Source organism: Cyclopterus lumpus, chromosome 5 (genome assembly GCF_009769545.1).
Source record: "Cyclopterus lumpus isolate fCycLum1 chromosome 5, fCycLum1.pri, whole genome shotgun sequence".
Taxonomy (NCBI): Eukaryota; Metazoa; Chordata; class Actinopteri; order Perciformes; family Cyclopteridae; genus Cyclopterus; species Cyclopterus lumpus.
Window position 1 is genome coordinate 24552947 of NC_046970.1, and position 13057 is coordinate 24566003.

A 13057-nucleotide genomic window follows, 5' to 3' on the forward strand; every position below is an offset into this window, starting at 1 on the left:
TCACAGGAGGTCTGGTTTACATTTATCTGTCCCACTTTTTGCATAATTTTTTGACCTTTTCCATCCCCCAAACCCACTGCTCTGCTGGTCCCGCCTCCACTACAAAACCTCCCATTATTATGCCTTCGTCATCAACAGCGGGGGCAAGGTACTGCTACTTAAGGAGAGAGAAGCAGAAGAAACGGAGGAGAGGGGGATGAACAGAGGGTTGGAAGAAAGAAGAGAGGCGGAGAAAAGTGAAACAAGGAAAACAGAGGAGACAAAACCCACCGAATTAGAGGCGAAGTGTGAGAGACGGGAGAGAGGACAGAAAGAAAGGGGGTTTGGGGTGGCCAATAGAGAGAGAGAGAGAGAGAGAGAGAGAGAGCAGCACACTATAGAAACGAAAGAAAGCGACAAGACCGACGGACAGCTGACCCCGGGAACCACAGGTAAGGCGAGCGGACATTTTGATCTTATCTTGTCTGGTTGGCGAGGACGACGAGGCGGAGAAAGAAAGAAAGAAAGTGGAAATCACCTTTTTATGTTAAGCTGAAAGAGAACTGCATGCAGAGGATTTCTACGGCCTGTAAAGAGCAGAGCACATTACATTAATAAACTTATACAGGACCAAAGGAACAAATCCATCCCCGATGAGCTCAAACGTGGCGGTTTTCTTCTTTCTGGCGGGTCCAAACTCTAGACCGCTTCCAGGATGTGAGGAACCACCAGGTCGATCGGGGGTTGTACATTCGTACCGTAGCAACGAAAGCGTTTACAGAAACTTGAGGTGAATTAATTTAAAAAAAAGAAGATCCGTTCCTGATTCTGTTTGGAATCAAACCCCTTTGATCTATACAAGAAAAGCGGTTGCACTCGTTAAAAGTCATTTTTTAATTAAAAGGAAAAAGGAGGATGCAGAGTTTTAGCGTAATATATATATTAATAATATTCATTGCGCAATTTCTGTTTAATTCAGTCTTTAATATTGTGTTAAAAGTGAACTTTTAATTCCACAAAGTGTTTCAATATTTTAAAATGACATTATTATTAGTTTGTGACCTCTGCAGCCAAAACAGATGTAAAAATAAAGTTTTTTTTTTTTATTTGAATATTTACACTAAAATAAATAATGTGTTTTATATCCAATAAAAGTTTTTTTTTGTAATAAGCTTGTGCAAAAGGAAATGTTTTTTTTTCTAAAGGTGCTCTTGAATATAAAATAATTAGTTTTAATGCATTGAAGGGAATTCTGCACACAAAAGATGTTCTGCCATCAATAAAAAGTCAGAAAGAAAATAAATAGAGCCGAAAATGAATAGATAAAAGTGCGTTAAGATCACGTCAGCTCTGTGATTTATGCATTTATTTTGGCGCTTGGATTAAAAAAAAGAAAAACACTTCTCGCTTCACAACTCTGTCTAATATTTCAAAAGCACGAGTAACATGAGCAATGTGCCCCTTCAGAAGGTTCACAGTTATACTAAATAATATTTTAATTGTGACGCATTAAATATAATAAATAATGTAACATTTGCTGTGCATTGTTCTTACAACTTGTATGGTCTTTATTATATAATCATATGTTAACAGTTAAAGGATTTGGCTGCAAAACATCAGTAGTATAAACTGTAAATACATAATTAAATTGTAATTCCTGAACAATAATAGAGATATATTGCAGATTAATGGAACTAATGGTCACCGAGTGGCGTGTTAAAACACCCGTGTTTAATGGCGGTATATTGTCTGTGGCCGCGGTAACATGATCGTGGTTATCAAGAGGCATGCTGGGAAAAACAGCATCATTTCAATCAGCAATTTGATGGTCGATTAAACTCGTCTCTTGGACCCCAAAAACAGCACCGGCACCCCCGTTATTATCCGGTTCCCCTAACGAAGAGGATCTACCGCTGACCTCTTCAACAACCACGTTCCAGATGTGAAGCGCTTCTTAGAAAGTAGTGCCGGCGCGTGTGTACATACAACTGTGCATGCTTTCGCCCAGGGGGGACTACTTTTCCTCCGGGGGTGAGTCAGATTTTCTTTTTGGTCGTTTTTTTGACGCGTTCCTTTCTATTAACCAAAAAGGTCAAATAGGAGCTACAAATATTGAATTGATGCAACAGCGTTTTGATTGAACTCCCAAATCGCTTCCTCACGTGTTGTTGTTTTTTTGCGTGTGCCGGACAGAACCGGATGAATCCGGCTAATCGGGTTAGGCAACAAATTGCAGGCATGTGTTTTACTGGTAACTGAAATCGCTGTAAACATGCAAACGCTTGTGTAATGATTTGGGAATCATGCCTTATCTATTTTAGGGCTTTAGTAACACGAGAACCTGCTGCCTGTGTGTGTGTGTGTGTGTGTGTGTGTGTGCGCGCTCTGTACTGAAAGTGCATGTACGGATGTGTGTCTTTGCATTTAAAACCTTGCATACAATTCACTGTTTTTACAGCGACATTGTTCCCTCTTCTGAATATTTTCCTGCACACACACACACACACACACACACACACGCACACGCACACACACACACACACACGTCAAAAGCTGATCAGAAACCCAGCGGGTACCTACATACGTATCCCATAAAAAATCTGCCTTTTCTCTGTAGTAATGTACGTGCAGCATCACGCACTCACGAGAGCGCCGCATGCGGATTAATCCGCCGGTGAAAATAGTCCCAAACAAATATCACTATTCCCTCTTGTTTGATTGATACTTTTTATTTCATTTTTTAAACTACTGTGCCCAACTATTTTAGAAAAAAAACAGACAAAGTAGGGGAAATTGTGAAGTCGGTTGAGCAGCAACGACCACCTGATGCATAAACATATCTGAGCCATAATTCACCGCTAACCGGCGATATTTATGATATATATGTTCCAATTATTCACGACTGCAAACGGCGACTCAGGAAAACACACTGTTGGATGTTAAAATGAATAAATGAATATAGGAACATTTAGAATAGAAGGTAAAAACATGATTTATTATTATTAGACACAAAAATGACTTTTTTTCATCTGTTATTGCAACCCGAATTAAGATCCTTGGGAGTCAAATATTGTCTTAATTTCTAGCACATTTAACTCCAAAAGTTTTTTTTTGTCGTTTTAAAAAATTACAATCATAGAAAAACATTTCATCTACTTTTATTTTTGTATTTTTTCTCGCAACACACCATCACAGAAGGGGGGGGAAAAAAAGCGCCTTTTTTTTCCCTCCCACGAAAAAATATTTAGCTGATTAGAATAATTTATGTCTACCTGTGGAACCGGGAGCAGATGAAATGCCCAGATGTTCCACGATGGACGTAGAAAACCTCCGTCGGGCTGATTTAAGAGCAGATATGGAACCAGCTCGGATTCCTGGGTGTGACCGGTCCGTCCGGGGAAATAAAGAAGCAAGAAAAAATAGAATTATCCACTTAGCGTCTTGTTTATTATAGATTTTGGGTGTTTCCACGGAGTGTTAGATTATTAAATGAGTAGCCACAAAAACAAAATTGGCCAAACATCCCATTTAACACAGCATGCTGCTAACAAAAGCTTCATACTAATAAAACCTTCTGAAGTACACAAAAGATTACTATAAATATAAAGACGAAGGTAAAAACTACCTGAATTGCAAGGGTTTTTTTTTATAAGAGGGGAAACAATGTGTACATAATTTATAAAAATACCAAACAATATTTATCAAACAGAAATAATATATAAAAACAATATTCAAAGCCTTTTTTTTTCAACTTTAGAGTCGTGGCCTAAAACACTCACACGCACTATTTCACAAAACCTTCATCTTTCGATGAGCCGACTTCAACTACAACATTTGTAGACCATATTATTACGATTTTCACACAGTTTTCTGGTTGTAAATAATTTTAGACGTGCCACGAACAACTGAGCCAGACGCGTTCCCGGTGTCCGTAACGTGAACACGTTGTACAAGTTATTCTTGGACATTTACATATATATATCTATATATATATATCTATATATCTATATATAGATATATATATATTATTTAGCTCCGTCAACGTTTGTATACAAGCACAAAAGTCAAAAGGATGCAAACACAGAGAAAGAGAGTTTGATTGAGTCTCACCGGTCTCATTCATTTGTTTACCCGCTTCAGTCAACAGCTGTTTACAGATGCAAAAAGAAAAGAAAAAAGCTTGAAACATAAGAGTGGAATATTTTTGCAGTGTGTGTGTGTGATTATTAGTATTTTATTTATAAATTTACAAATAGACATTTTTAGGGTCATTTTTTGCCATTTGAACTGTTTCAGATTCTGAGATTTTATGTTTTTTTAACTTGTGTTTTTGGGGTGTCTTTTGACATCTATTAGTGATTTGTTTTATTTTATCATACTTTTATTCATGCGTGTGTGTATATACGTATATAAATATATATACGTATATACACACACACACACACACACACACAGAGTGGGTAGAGCGGTTTCTCAACAAGCGCTTCCAAGCAGCCCACTGCTCCTAATTTCATAGATGTATTTAAACAATAGTGTATATATATATATATATATATATATAAATATTACTATGGATATATTTTACTTCAGTTTTCTTGTTTTGGGGGGTGTCCTCTGACATTGATAAATTATTTTGTTTCTTTATTTATTATTTAATTTACTTTAATCATTATTTACTTTTATTTATAATGTATTTAATTTGTGTGTGTAATGAAACAAAATATAAATATAACGATAAATACAAACGTAAAAAGTGTGGCGGGACCACCTCTTCCATCACAAAATAACTATTTGTTCCTGACTACAAATATGCTCAATTATATTCAGCTTTTTATTTATATCCTCGACAAAAAGTGTGTGTGTGTGTGTGTGTGTGTTCAAACAGACAAAGTTCAGAGGAGGATTCTTGGATAACTTTCCACCAAATGCAAGTCATGTTTTAAAGGCGAGAAATACATTTTAAAAAGTCAGACCGGTGTTTATCCCATTAAATTAAATGCTCCTCAATTTTCTGTAATAGTAAATTACTCTAATTTACCTTATTATAAGTGATGTTCTGCAACTTCAATGCATGTTTAAGCGTAAAACAATTCCTGTTATTATTACGTTCATATTATAGAATCGCTGCAGCAGAATGAACACATCCGTTTTGAAGTACTGAGAGACTCATTTGTTTAGACCATCTCGGTGTGTGTGTGTGTGTGTGTGTGTGGGGGGGGGGGGGGGGATCTGGGGGTCCCAGCTCAGCTGCTCTTGGGAGGTTTTCAGGTTTTTTTGTTTGGCGAGTTTCTCATTACTGTCAATTTTATTAAAAAATAATCTTTCCTTTCATGAATAATGGACTCGTAATTCATCTTTCGTTTGAATCGTCACATATTTCAGCGGGAGAACAAAAATAAATAAATTATTCCGCTATTATTTCGCAATCTAAACAAAAAATTAATTTTTAATGCATTTTCAAGATTAAAATGTCGCAATTTTTCTTCCTTGGACATTAGGTCCAGATGGGAAAATAGACGGACAAAGAATGACTCGATTATGATCATCCAGTCAACAATAATTCATACTTAGCAGGCTGTAATTATTAAAGGGTCGCCAAGTTAAAGACCGTCAGACGTCACGAAGAGAGAGGACCCTCAGTAATGAGACTTCACAGGAGCTCTCCCTTCAGCACCACCTAACCACCATCTTGTTTTCACGAGAAACACAATATTCTTTTATCGGCAGAAGTTGGAGAAAGTGAGTTTTTTTGGGGGGGGGGGGTCACAATTACTCCTTTCACGCAGCCATTTTTCCATTCGTTCAAATCCTCCCCCGTTGTCCCCGTGACTCCTTTCAAGTTCTTTTTTTTTTTTTTGCTGTCTTCGCTAGACATTTCTTTTTATGAAATGTCCAGATGTATTTATTCTCAGGTAGCTGCTCCTCCATCCAGGTCTTCCAAAGACAGGCCTTGCGGTCGTACCGAGGCCCACTGGAGGATGGGATTCAAATGAATGTATACTAAAACAACAGCTGATGTTTAATCATATTTATTTGCCGTATGTACCATTACATTGGAACTGTTTAGAGGTGGAAAATAATTGAATATGTTCCTATTCTAACTACCTCAAAATACCTTACCTCCGAAAGCCTTTTAAAATATGCATCTAAACTGTATGTCACTTCTTCTACAGAGGAAACCATTGTAGGACTACATGTTACTGGTTACTGACAATTTAAATAAGATGCATTATCATTCATTAAACTATCAGCAAGTTTCACATAAAGTACCAATTTTGAATGCCGGACATTTACAGTAAGGTATTAATAAAGTGGCGGAGGCTTACTTCCTTGACCACTCTCCATACCGACCTTCCCAGTTAGAGAAAGTGCATTGAAAAGTAATGCAAGATGGCTTCTGGCCGGGGGCCCCTGGATCAATAAATCAGGCGCTTTAAAAACAAGGTATCAAAAGGGGCTATTTCCAAATAGGCGTGTTAGTCTTTTGGCTTTGACACGACCGATCAAATAAAGTGGTATTTTTTTTAGCTAACGTTATTAGTGTCGTAAGTTACTGTAAAGCCCCGTACCTTATCTGCAGCTCGTATATTCAAATAATAATGATATTGAACTTCAATAAAAGCAACAACACACACATTTCCTTTTGTTTCCCTTCTAGTTTTTTACGTGACACGCAAGTCAAGTCTTTTAAGTTAAAGCAACTGGATCAAGTTTTTTCTCGTGGTCATTTTCTCCGATCGGTTTCAAAACCGAGGCTCGTTGAACGACCTGGACACGAGAACGGCCGATACGAACTCAAAGAACTCTACGTCTCCGTACGTCTTCCTGAGTTCTGTTCACACGTTCGAGGGGGCTCCGATCAATCACAACAATGTCATGAAGTCGCGCGCGCATGGTTTAAAATCACTACGTTATGTGCAGTTCTTTGATTATAAGTCCAAATAAAATACCATTATTTCAACATGCACTCGTATAAATTATGCTGTCGCAATGTAAATGACGCGCATCTCATATCTGGGACCAGCAGAGCCACCAAGGACCATACATTTTTCCATATTTTTGCCCCTCACATCTGCACATGTTTTTGTTACTTGTTAACTTCCCCTGTCATCGTTTCACCTCTTTAAATCATCCCGCTTTGAAAAGGATCAATGCATCCAAAGTGTGCTTTCCAAAAGCCTCATGAAGAACGGCCACTCTGATCCAATGTTGACGCTTTAAAGTCGAAACAGACGCCCGGGCGAGGGAGACGCACGGAGGTGGGTTCGAGGTGCCGTTTTAACTTATGCAACGTGTTGGACATTCTTGCTCGGTGCGTTCAAAGCGACCGCTTTAATGCGTAGAAATCGGCTTCTTTTTTTAGTATCAAACATTTTGCTCCAGAGATCTTTGTTTGAGCGACTGTCATCGCGTCAAAGCTGTCACGGATGAAGAATGAATCGACGCGATATCCTGACGTTTGCGAAGACAACAATCAAAGTTGAGCCCGGTTACCGCGGTTACGGCCTTTGCTGTTTTTTTCTCCATTCTTTGTCGACATGTCTGAAATTTTTGTAGCTTCGTGTTCTGGTCGCGGAGGGTTGAGGGTTGACGCCCCGAAACAAGCCGAACAAAGTCGAATAAGAGAAAGAGGACTGCAAGTTGCGTAATTAGTCATACGTTTATGATCTTTGGAGTCGATAACTTGATTGGATCCGTTCCAGGGGTGAAATTATGTTGAATTTAACGCATCGCTTCATGTAATCATTAATAATTTATAAAGTTGGAACAGATAAAACCGATAAAACATGTTCGCCATGGCTCCTGAACTAAAGTACGACATGTGTTCCTCGTGTGCTATTTTCGTTTTACACAATTATCGTGTTTTCAGTTCCGAAAATTAAAAAAAAACTCGGAATAATTTAGAGAAGAAATAAATACGTTGACGTCTTGCTTTGATGGTTTTCCTACAGCAGCTTTAATCTTTCAGTAGTAGTCAGAACTGCGTTATCCTGCATTCCCAAATGTAATAACTAAGAGCCCAAACACAACATATTTGCATTATTAATAGTTTTCATAATTTAATCGTCCTTCCACCATTTTTTCCAGAGAAACTCCGATTTATAATTCGTCAATTTGACAAAATGTGTCAGGCTGCACGGTGGTGTAGTGGTTAGCACTGTCGCCTCACAGCAAGAGGGCCGCGGGTTCGATTCCCGGTCGGAGCGGTCCTTCTGTGTGGAGTTTGCATGTTCTCCCCGTGGCAGCGTGGGTTCTCTCCGGCTTCCTCCCACAGTCCAAAGACATGCTGCAGGTTAATAGATCTCTAAATGTCCCATAGGTGTGAATGTGAGAGTGAATGGTTGTATGTCCCTACATGTGCCCTCGATGGACTGGCGGCCTGTCCAGGGTGTCCCCTGCCTTCGCCCTATGTCAGCTGGGATAGGCTCCAGCGCCCCCGCGACTAATGAGGATAAGCGGTATTGAAAATGGATGGATGGACAAAATGTGTCACCAAAAATGAAACGTGCCAAATAATTATTTACAACTATTTTGTGATAGTGACGCAAAATATTATCGTATGATTAAAATATATTATTTCACAAATATAAAAATAATTTACTGATAAAAAATATATTTACGGCGTGTAGATATAAATGAGTTACTATGTGAAAGCCATATAAGCACTTTCGACTGCTTTCCTACAGAATATATGTATATATGTATATATATATATATATATATTACTACTACTGCATGAGCACCGACTCGTGCTCGACAAGGCACTGAATGCAACACCTAACCCTTAAATGACGGCGTCATTTAATTCCCTTTGTGTTTATATTACTTTGTCCTCTCGTGATATGAACCTAATGAAGAACGAGGATGTCGGAAAACAAACTAAATCAAATTCACTAGCACAAACCTTCTGTCCACAGAAGAACCAGCAACAAAAATCAGAAAAAAAAAAAACACAATTCAAAATGGCAGATAAAAGGATCAAATGGACACGCTTTGTGTGAATATATGACAAATAATATTTAGTCTTCGAGACTTCCAGTTCAAAGGTTACAGGCCATAATGGAAACAAACACATTTCGACAGAGCACCCCCTCGGGTTCACAGAGTTTGGTTTAGAAGCCCTGAAATTGTGCAGCCTTTGAGAAAAAACCAAGACACAAATAACTTTAATCAGCAACATATGAAAAGAAAATGGTGTTAATGTTTAAAAAAAAGACAAATGTCCTAAAAAATGTTTCCGCATCTAACGAAAAAAGCACAACACATTCATCAATATGTGACGTTTCAGTGGAATAAAGTAACAAAGAAACAATAAAAGCCGACACTAAAACACAATCATCTTCCCCAAACTGCCAAGAGTTGCTGAATCTTTGGACAGTTTTAAGAGACTATGGAAAAACTATATTTATAGGCTTTTTATTGATCGCATGTTTTTCTATTTGTTTCAGTTCGGTCCGTCTCTCCTTGTTCTACGTGTTATATTGTAGTTCATTGTTCTTTCTTTTTTGAGTGTGAAGCACTTTGTAACCAGATGTTTTAAAAAATAGATTTTTTAATTTATTACACGCAATGTAGTTAAAAGTCAAATAGAATAAATGTTAAAATCAAACAAATGGCGGATGTAAGGCTCGGGAGGCTCACGAGTGACAGAGAACATTACGATGGATTTAAACGGGTACGACGCCGGAGACAAACTGTTTATCCGTGAAGACGTTATGAGGAGGCTCGTGAAAAATATATCCAATAATTGTTGAGATATTTCAGTCCCGGGGGCAAAGTGGTGCACCAGCTGATCAATCTGAAGTGGTTTTCCCCTTGTGGCCAAGTCTTAAGAAATACACCTGTAACATGAGCAGAAAGGCTCAGCGCAGCCCCAACTAAGCGTCTATTTTGCTTGTGTTTATATGAATGTGGCACATAATTGTCTATTTATCCTTACATTGATTTAAATAAAGCTAAGAGAATCTTCTGCAGTGTAACGCGTAACTAGCCGCTCACCGATTTCGCGGCTGGAGGTGTGAACGCGTGGCACGTTTTTTTAAATTCCTGCTCGAGAAAAGAAATCTAGCTTTTTCAAAATATATATTGTATGTAGTGTAAGTATATATTGTTGTGACTTTTGTTCCAGAGAAAGATGCACGCCGTCATGATGCTCGGCTGCTTCGTCTTTGCTACAACGGAGTACTTCCTGGCCTCCGCCCACATGGTCCCTGACGAGCGACTCTCCACCAATAGGGTCGATTTATCCAACTTTCCGTCTCAAAACCATTACAAAGGCCCGCCTTCTGTTGTCATTGTAGGTAAGTATGTGTTTCCACTTCGTTCATTTGTTTAAGTCACAGTCCAAATTGAATGGCACCGTTAAAATGTCTTCAGATTCTTGAGAATTTCTATAATTTTCGGGGATACGAGTGTTTCTTGATGAGACACAATGTACAAGGCTGACAGTTTTTATTTTATTGGTTTATAAATAGAATTAATTAATGAAAAAATGTAATAAAGTGACAGTATATTTCCGCAGGAGAGCGATGATAAGTGCAATGATCTTTATCAACTAAATACCATGTATTCTCCTATATGCCGACGATGCATTTGTTTCCTTTATCAACTAAATACCATGTATTCTCCTATATGCCGACGATGCATTTGTTTCCTTTATCAACTAAATACCATGTATTCTCCTATATGCCGACGATGCATTTGTTTTCCTGCTGTGTGAATGTCTAGAAGCAGCTTTTATTTTTTAAATGTTCTCCTCCAGAGTTGCCCAAATCAGGAAAGAACAAGAAAACCAAGAAACAAAAAAAGGTAATACAAAATAAAAGAAAGTTGTTCACGGTGTGGGATGACGGTTTATTTTGAAATTCTTTAGGGTTATACACAATACGAGTAAAAAACTGTGTGAAATAATAATCTCAACTCAAGAGCTCCATTTACCATTTCATGGTCAGTCATGATTTTGCAATTAGGAGATCAAAAAATAAATTAAAAAAGCTATTAAGTTAACTTTTTGAGCATCTTGTCAAACAATAAAAGAATGAGTCACATCTTCTCTTTGAAGAGTTCTTACTTCTTACTGTTCTCTATTGTCACAGTTAAGTTATTATTGTTATGATTATTAGATTTTTATCTTAGCTTTCTGCTCCAACTGTATGATGACATTTACAGTATTGTTACTGCCTCTCCCCTCTCTCTCCCTCTTTCTCTCTTCTCTCTCTCCCTGCTCTGTCGCTCCACCTCCCTTTCTCTCTCCCCCCCTCTCTCTCTCCCCTCCCTCTCCCCCTTTCTCTCTCTCTCCCTCCCTCCCCCCTCTCTCTCTCTCTCTCCCCCCCTCTCTCTTTCTACACCTCCCCCCCCCTCTCTCTCTCTACCTCCCCCCCCTCTCTCTTTCTCTCTCCCTCCCTCTCTCTCCCTTTCTCCCTCTCCCCCCTCTCCCTTTCTCTCCCCCTCTCAGATCAAGTTCGGGGTGAAGAAGCGCCCCCCTCCCCCGGCGGGCTGCGTCCCCTTGAGGGGAAGCTGTAAATCTCACACCGTGTGCTGTGATTTCTGTGCTTTCTGCCAGTGCCGGCTCTTCAGAACCGTCTGTTTCTGCCGGATGGGAAACCCTCGCTGTTGAGCGTCGCTGTTGAGCGTCGCCGTCCACGTCGCGGCTCGCCTCCTTGAAGTGAACGCCGTCCCGCGATCGATCGCTTCTCGTCTTTGATTTGTGACTCTGCCGAAAAAATTCTATGCATGAAAGCACTTTATTGCAGAGGACTGCTCCACGCTCGAGCTTTCCTGAAATCTTCCAGGGTGAAGGAGGCCAGCTGCTTGTGCGACTGCGATGCCACTCACCAAAATATGTTTCTTTTTTTTTTGCTTTTAGCATTTAATGAATGTTTGCTCCAACAGTTGTTTTATATTGCATTATTTTTTACACAGAAATACATGAATGCACAATAACACAAGCCTTAAAAGAATAAAGTCAATGCACAGTGTTTCATATAACAGTGTTTTTTGTTTTATTTAACGTGTATTATTTAAAGAGATATGGACTTAAACTCAGGTCTATGCTCAAATACTCCAAATATGGAGGAGGAAATAATTACATTACATTACATTACATGTCATTTAGCTGACGCTTTTATCCAAAGCGACTTACAATAAGTGCATTAAACCATGAGTCCAAAATCTAATTAATTTCTATGTATGTGGGATTGATTAAAAATAAACATGAGTGTGTGTGTGTGATCATAGTCAAGAAAATACAGCTTTTGGACAAAAATGGAGCTCTATGCCAGACAGGAAGAAGATATGCAAATAAAAGCGCGTTGCCCGAAAGAAAAGATCCAACTTTATTTATATTTCATTACCTATAAAAAGAACAAGAGGGATGAGCTGGATGATAATGCTGGGAAATGCATTTATATCGAGGGGAAATTAATTAATTAAAGAGCGTCTGAAGTTTCTCTGGAAGCATTTTCTTCCCATTATCCCATCACATGTAGTACCTCCTTTAATCGGTACTTAAGATTCTGGTGTCGTCTCGTCATCTGTGTTGTTACCGAGGGAAATAAATTCAGCTCAGGAGTCGGGTTCTGCTGTGCTCTTTCAATCGGTTGGGAACACCGCAGATGTATTTCCAGTAAGCAATTGTGACATTATGACAAACACATGCACTGTCCCATTCCCTTTGGCCATAAACAATGAGGGATAATGGACATGTTGGTGAAAACCCTTTTTAATCATCGGAGTGGATGGAAAAAGTCAACAATCACCGAGTGAGCAACATCGACCGGCCTTATCAACAATGTCTTCCATGAAAAAAGACTAACAAGCTCCTAGCTGTCACATATGGCCCCCCTCCCATCACCAAAGGATGAGCACACTCAGGGTATATTTCGTAATATTCTATATTAGACTCTCCTGTCTCGTGCCTCCATCCCCATCGAACCTCATACAGGGAAGAGACACACATCACCTGATCCCCTGCAGCTGAAGCCAATTAGGCCTCTTCCTGGCACCTGTTCCCTGAGCCCCTCCCCCTCCGCAGCTGAGCCTAACCACGCCCTTAGCCTTGAATTGGCAATAACACTTC

At 39.1% G+C, this 13057-nt stretch overlaps 1 protein-coding gene across 2 annotated transcripts; it reads left to right on the forward strand.

Moving 5' to 3' along the window:
• Window positions 1–201: 201 nt before the first annotated feature.
• asip1 (agouti signaling protein 1) lies at window positions 202–11938 on the forward strand. Of its 2 annotated transcripts, none has more exons than XM_034533250.1 (4): window positions 202–431; window positions 10109–10280; window positions 10742–10788; window positions 11435–11938. In XM_034533250.1, the coding sequence occupies exons 2-4, from the start codon at window positions 10115–10117 to the stop codon at window positions 11594–11596; spliced, it is 375 nt and encodes a 124-aa protein (XP_034389141.1). In that variant the 5' UTR covers window positions 202–431; window positions 10109–10114; the 3' UTR covers window positions 11597–11938. The 2 variants fall into 2 exon arrangements, with proteins under 2 accessions (XP_034389141.1, XP_034389142.1); XM_034533251.1 differs by lacking the exon at window positions 202–431 and adding an exon at window positions 1978–2010.
• Window positions 11939–13057: the final 1119 nt, after the last annotated feature.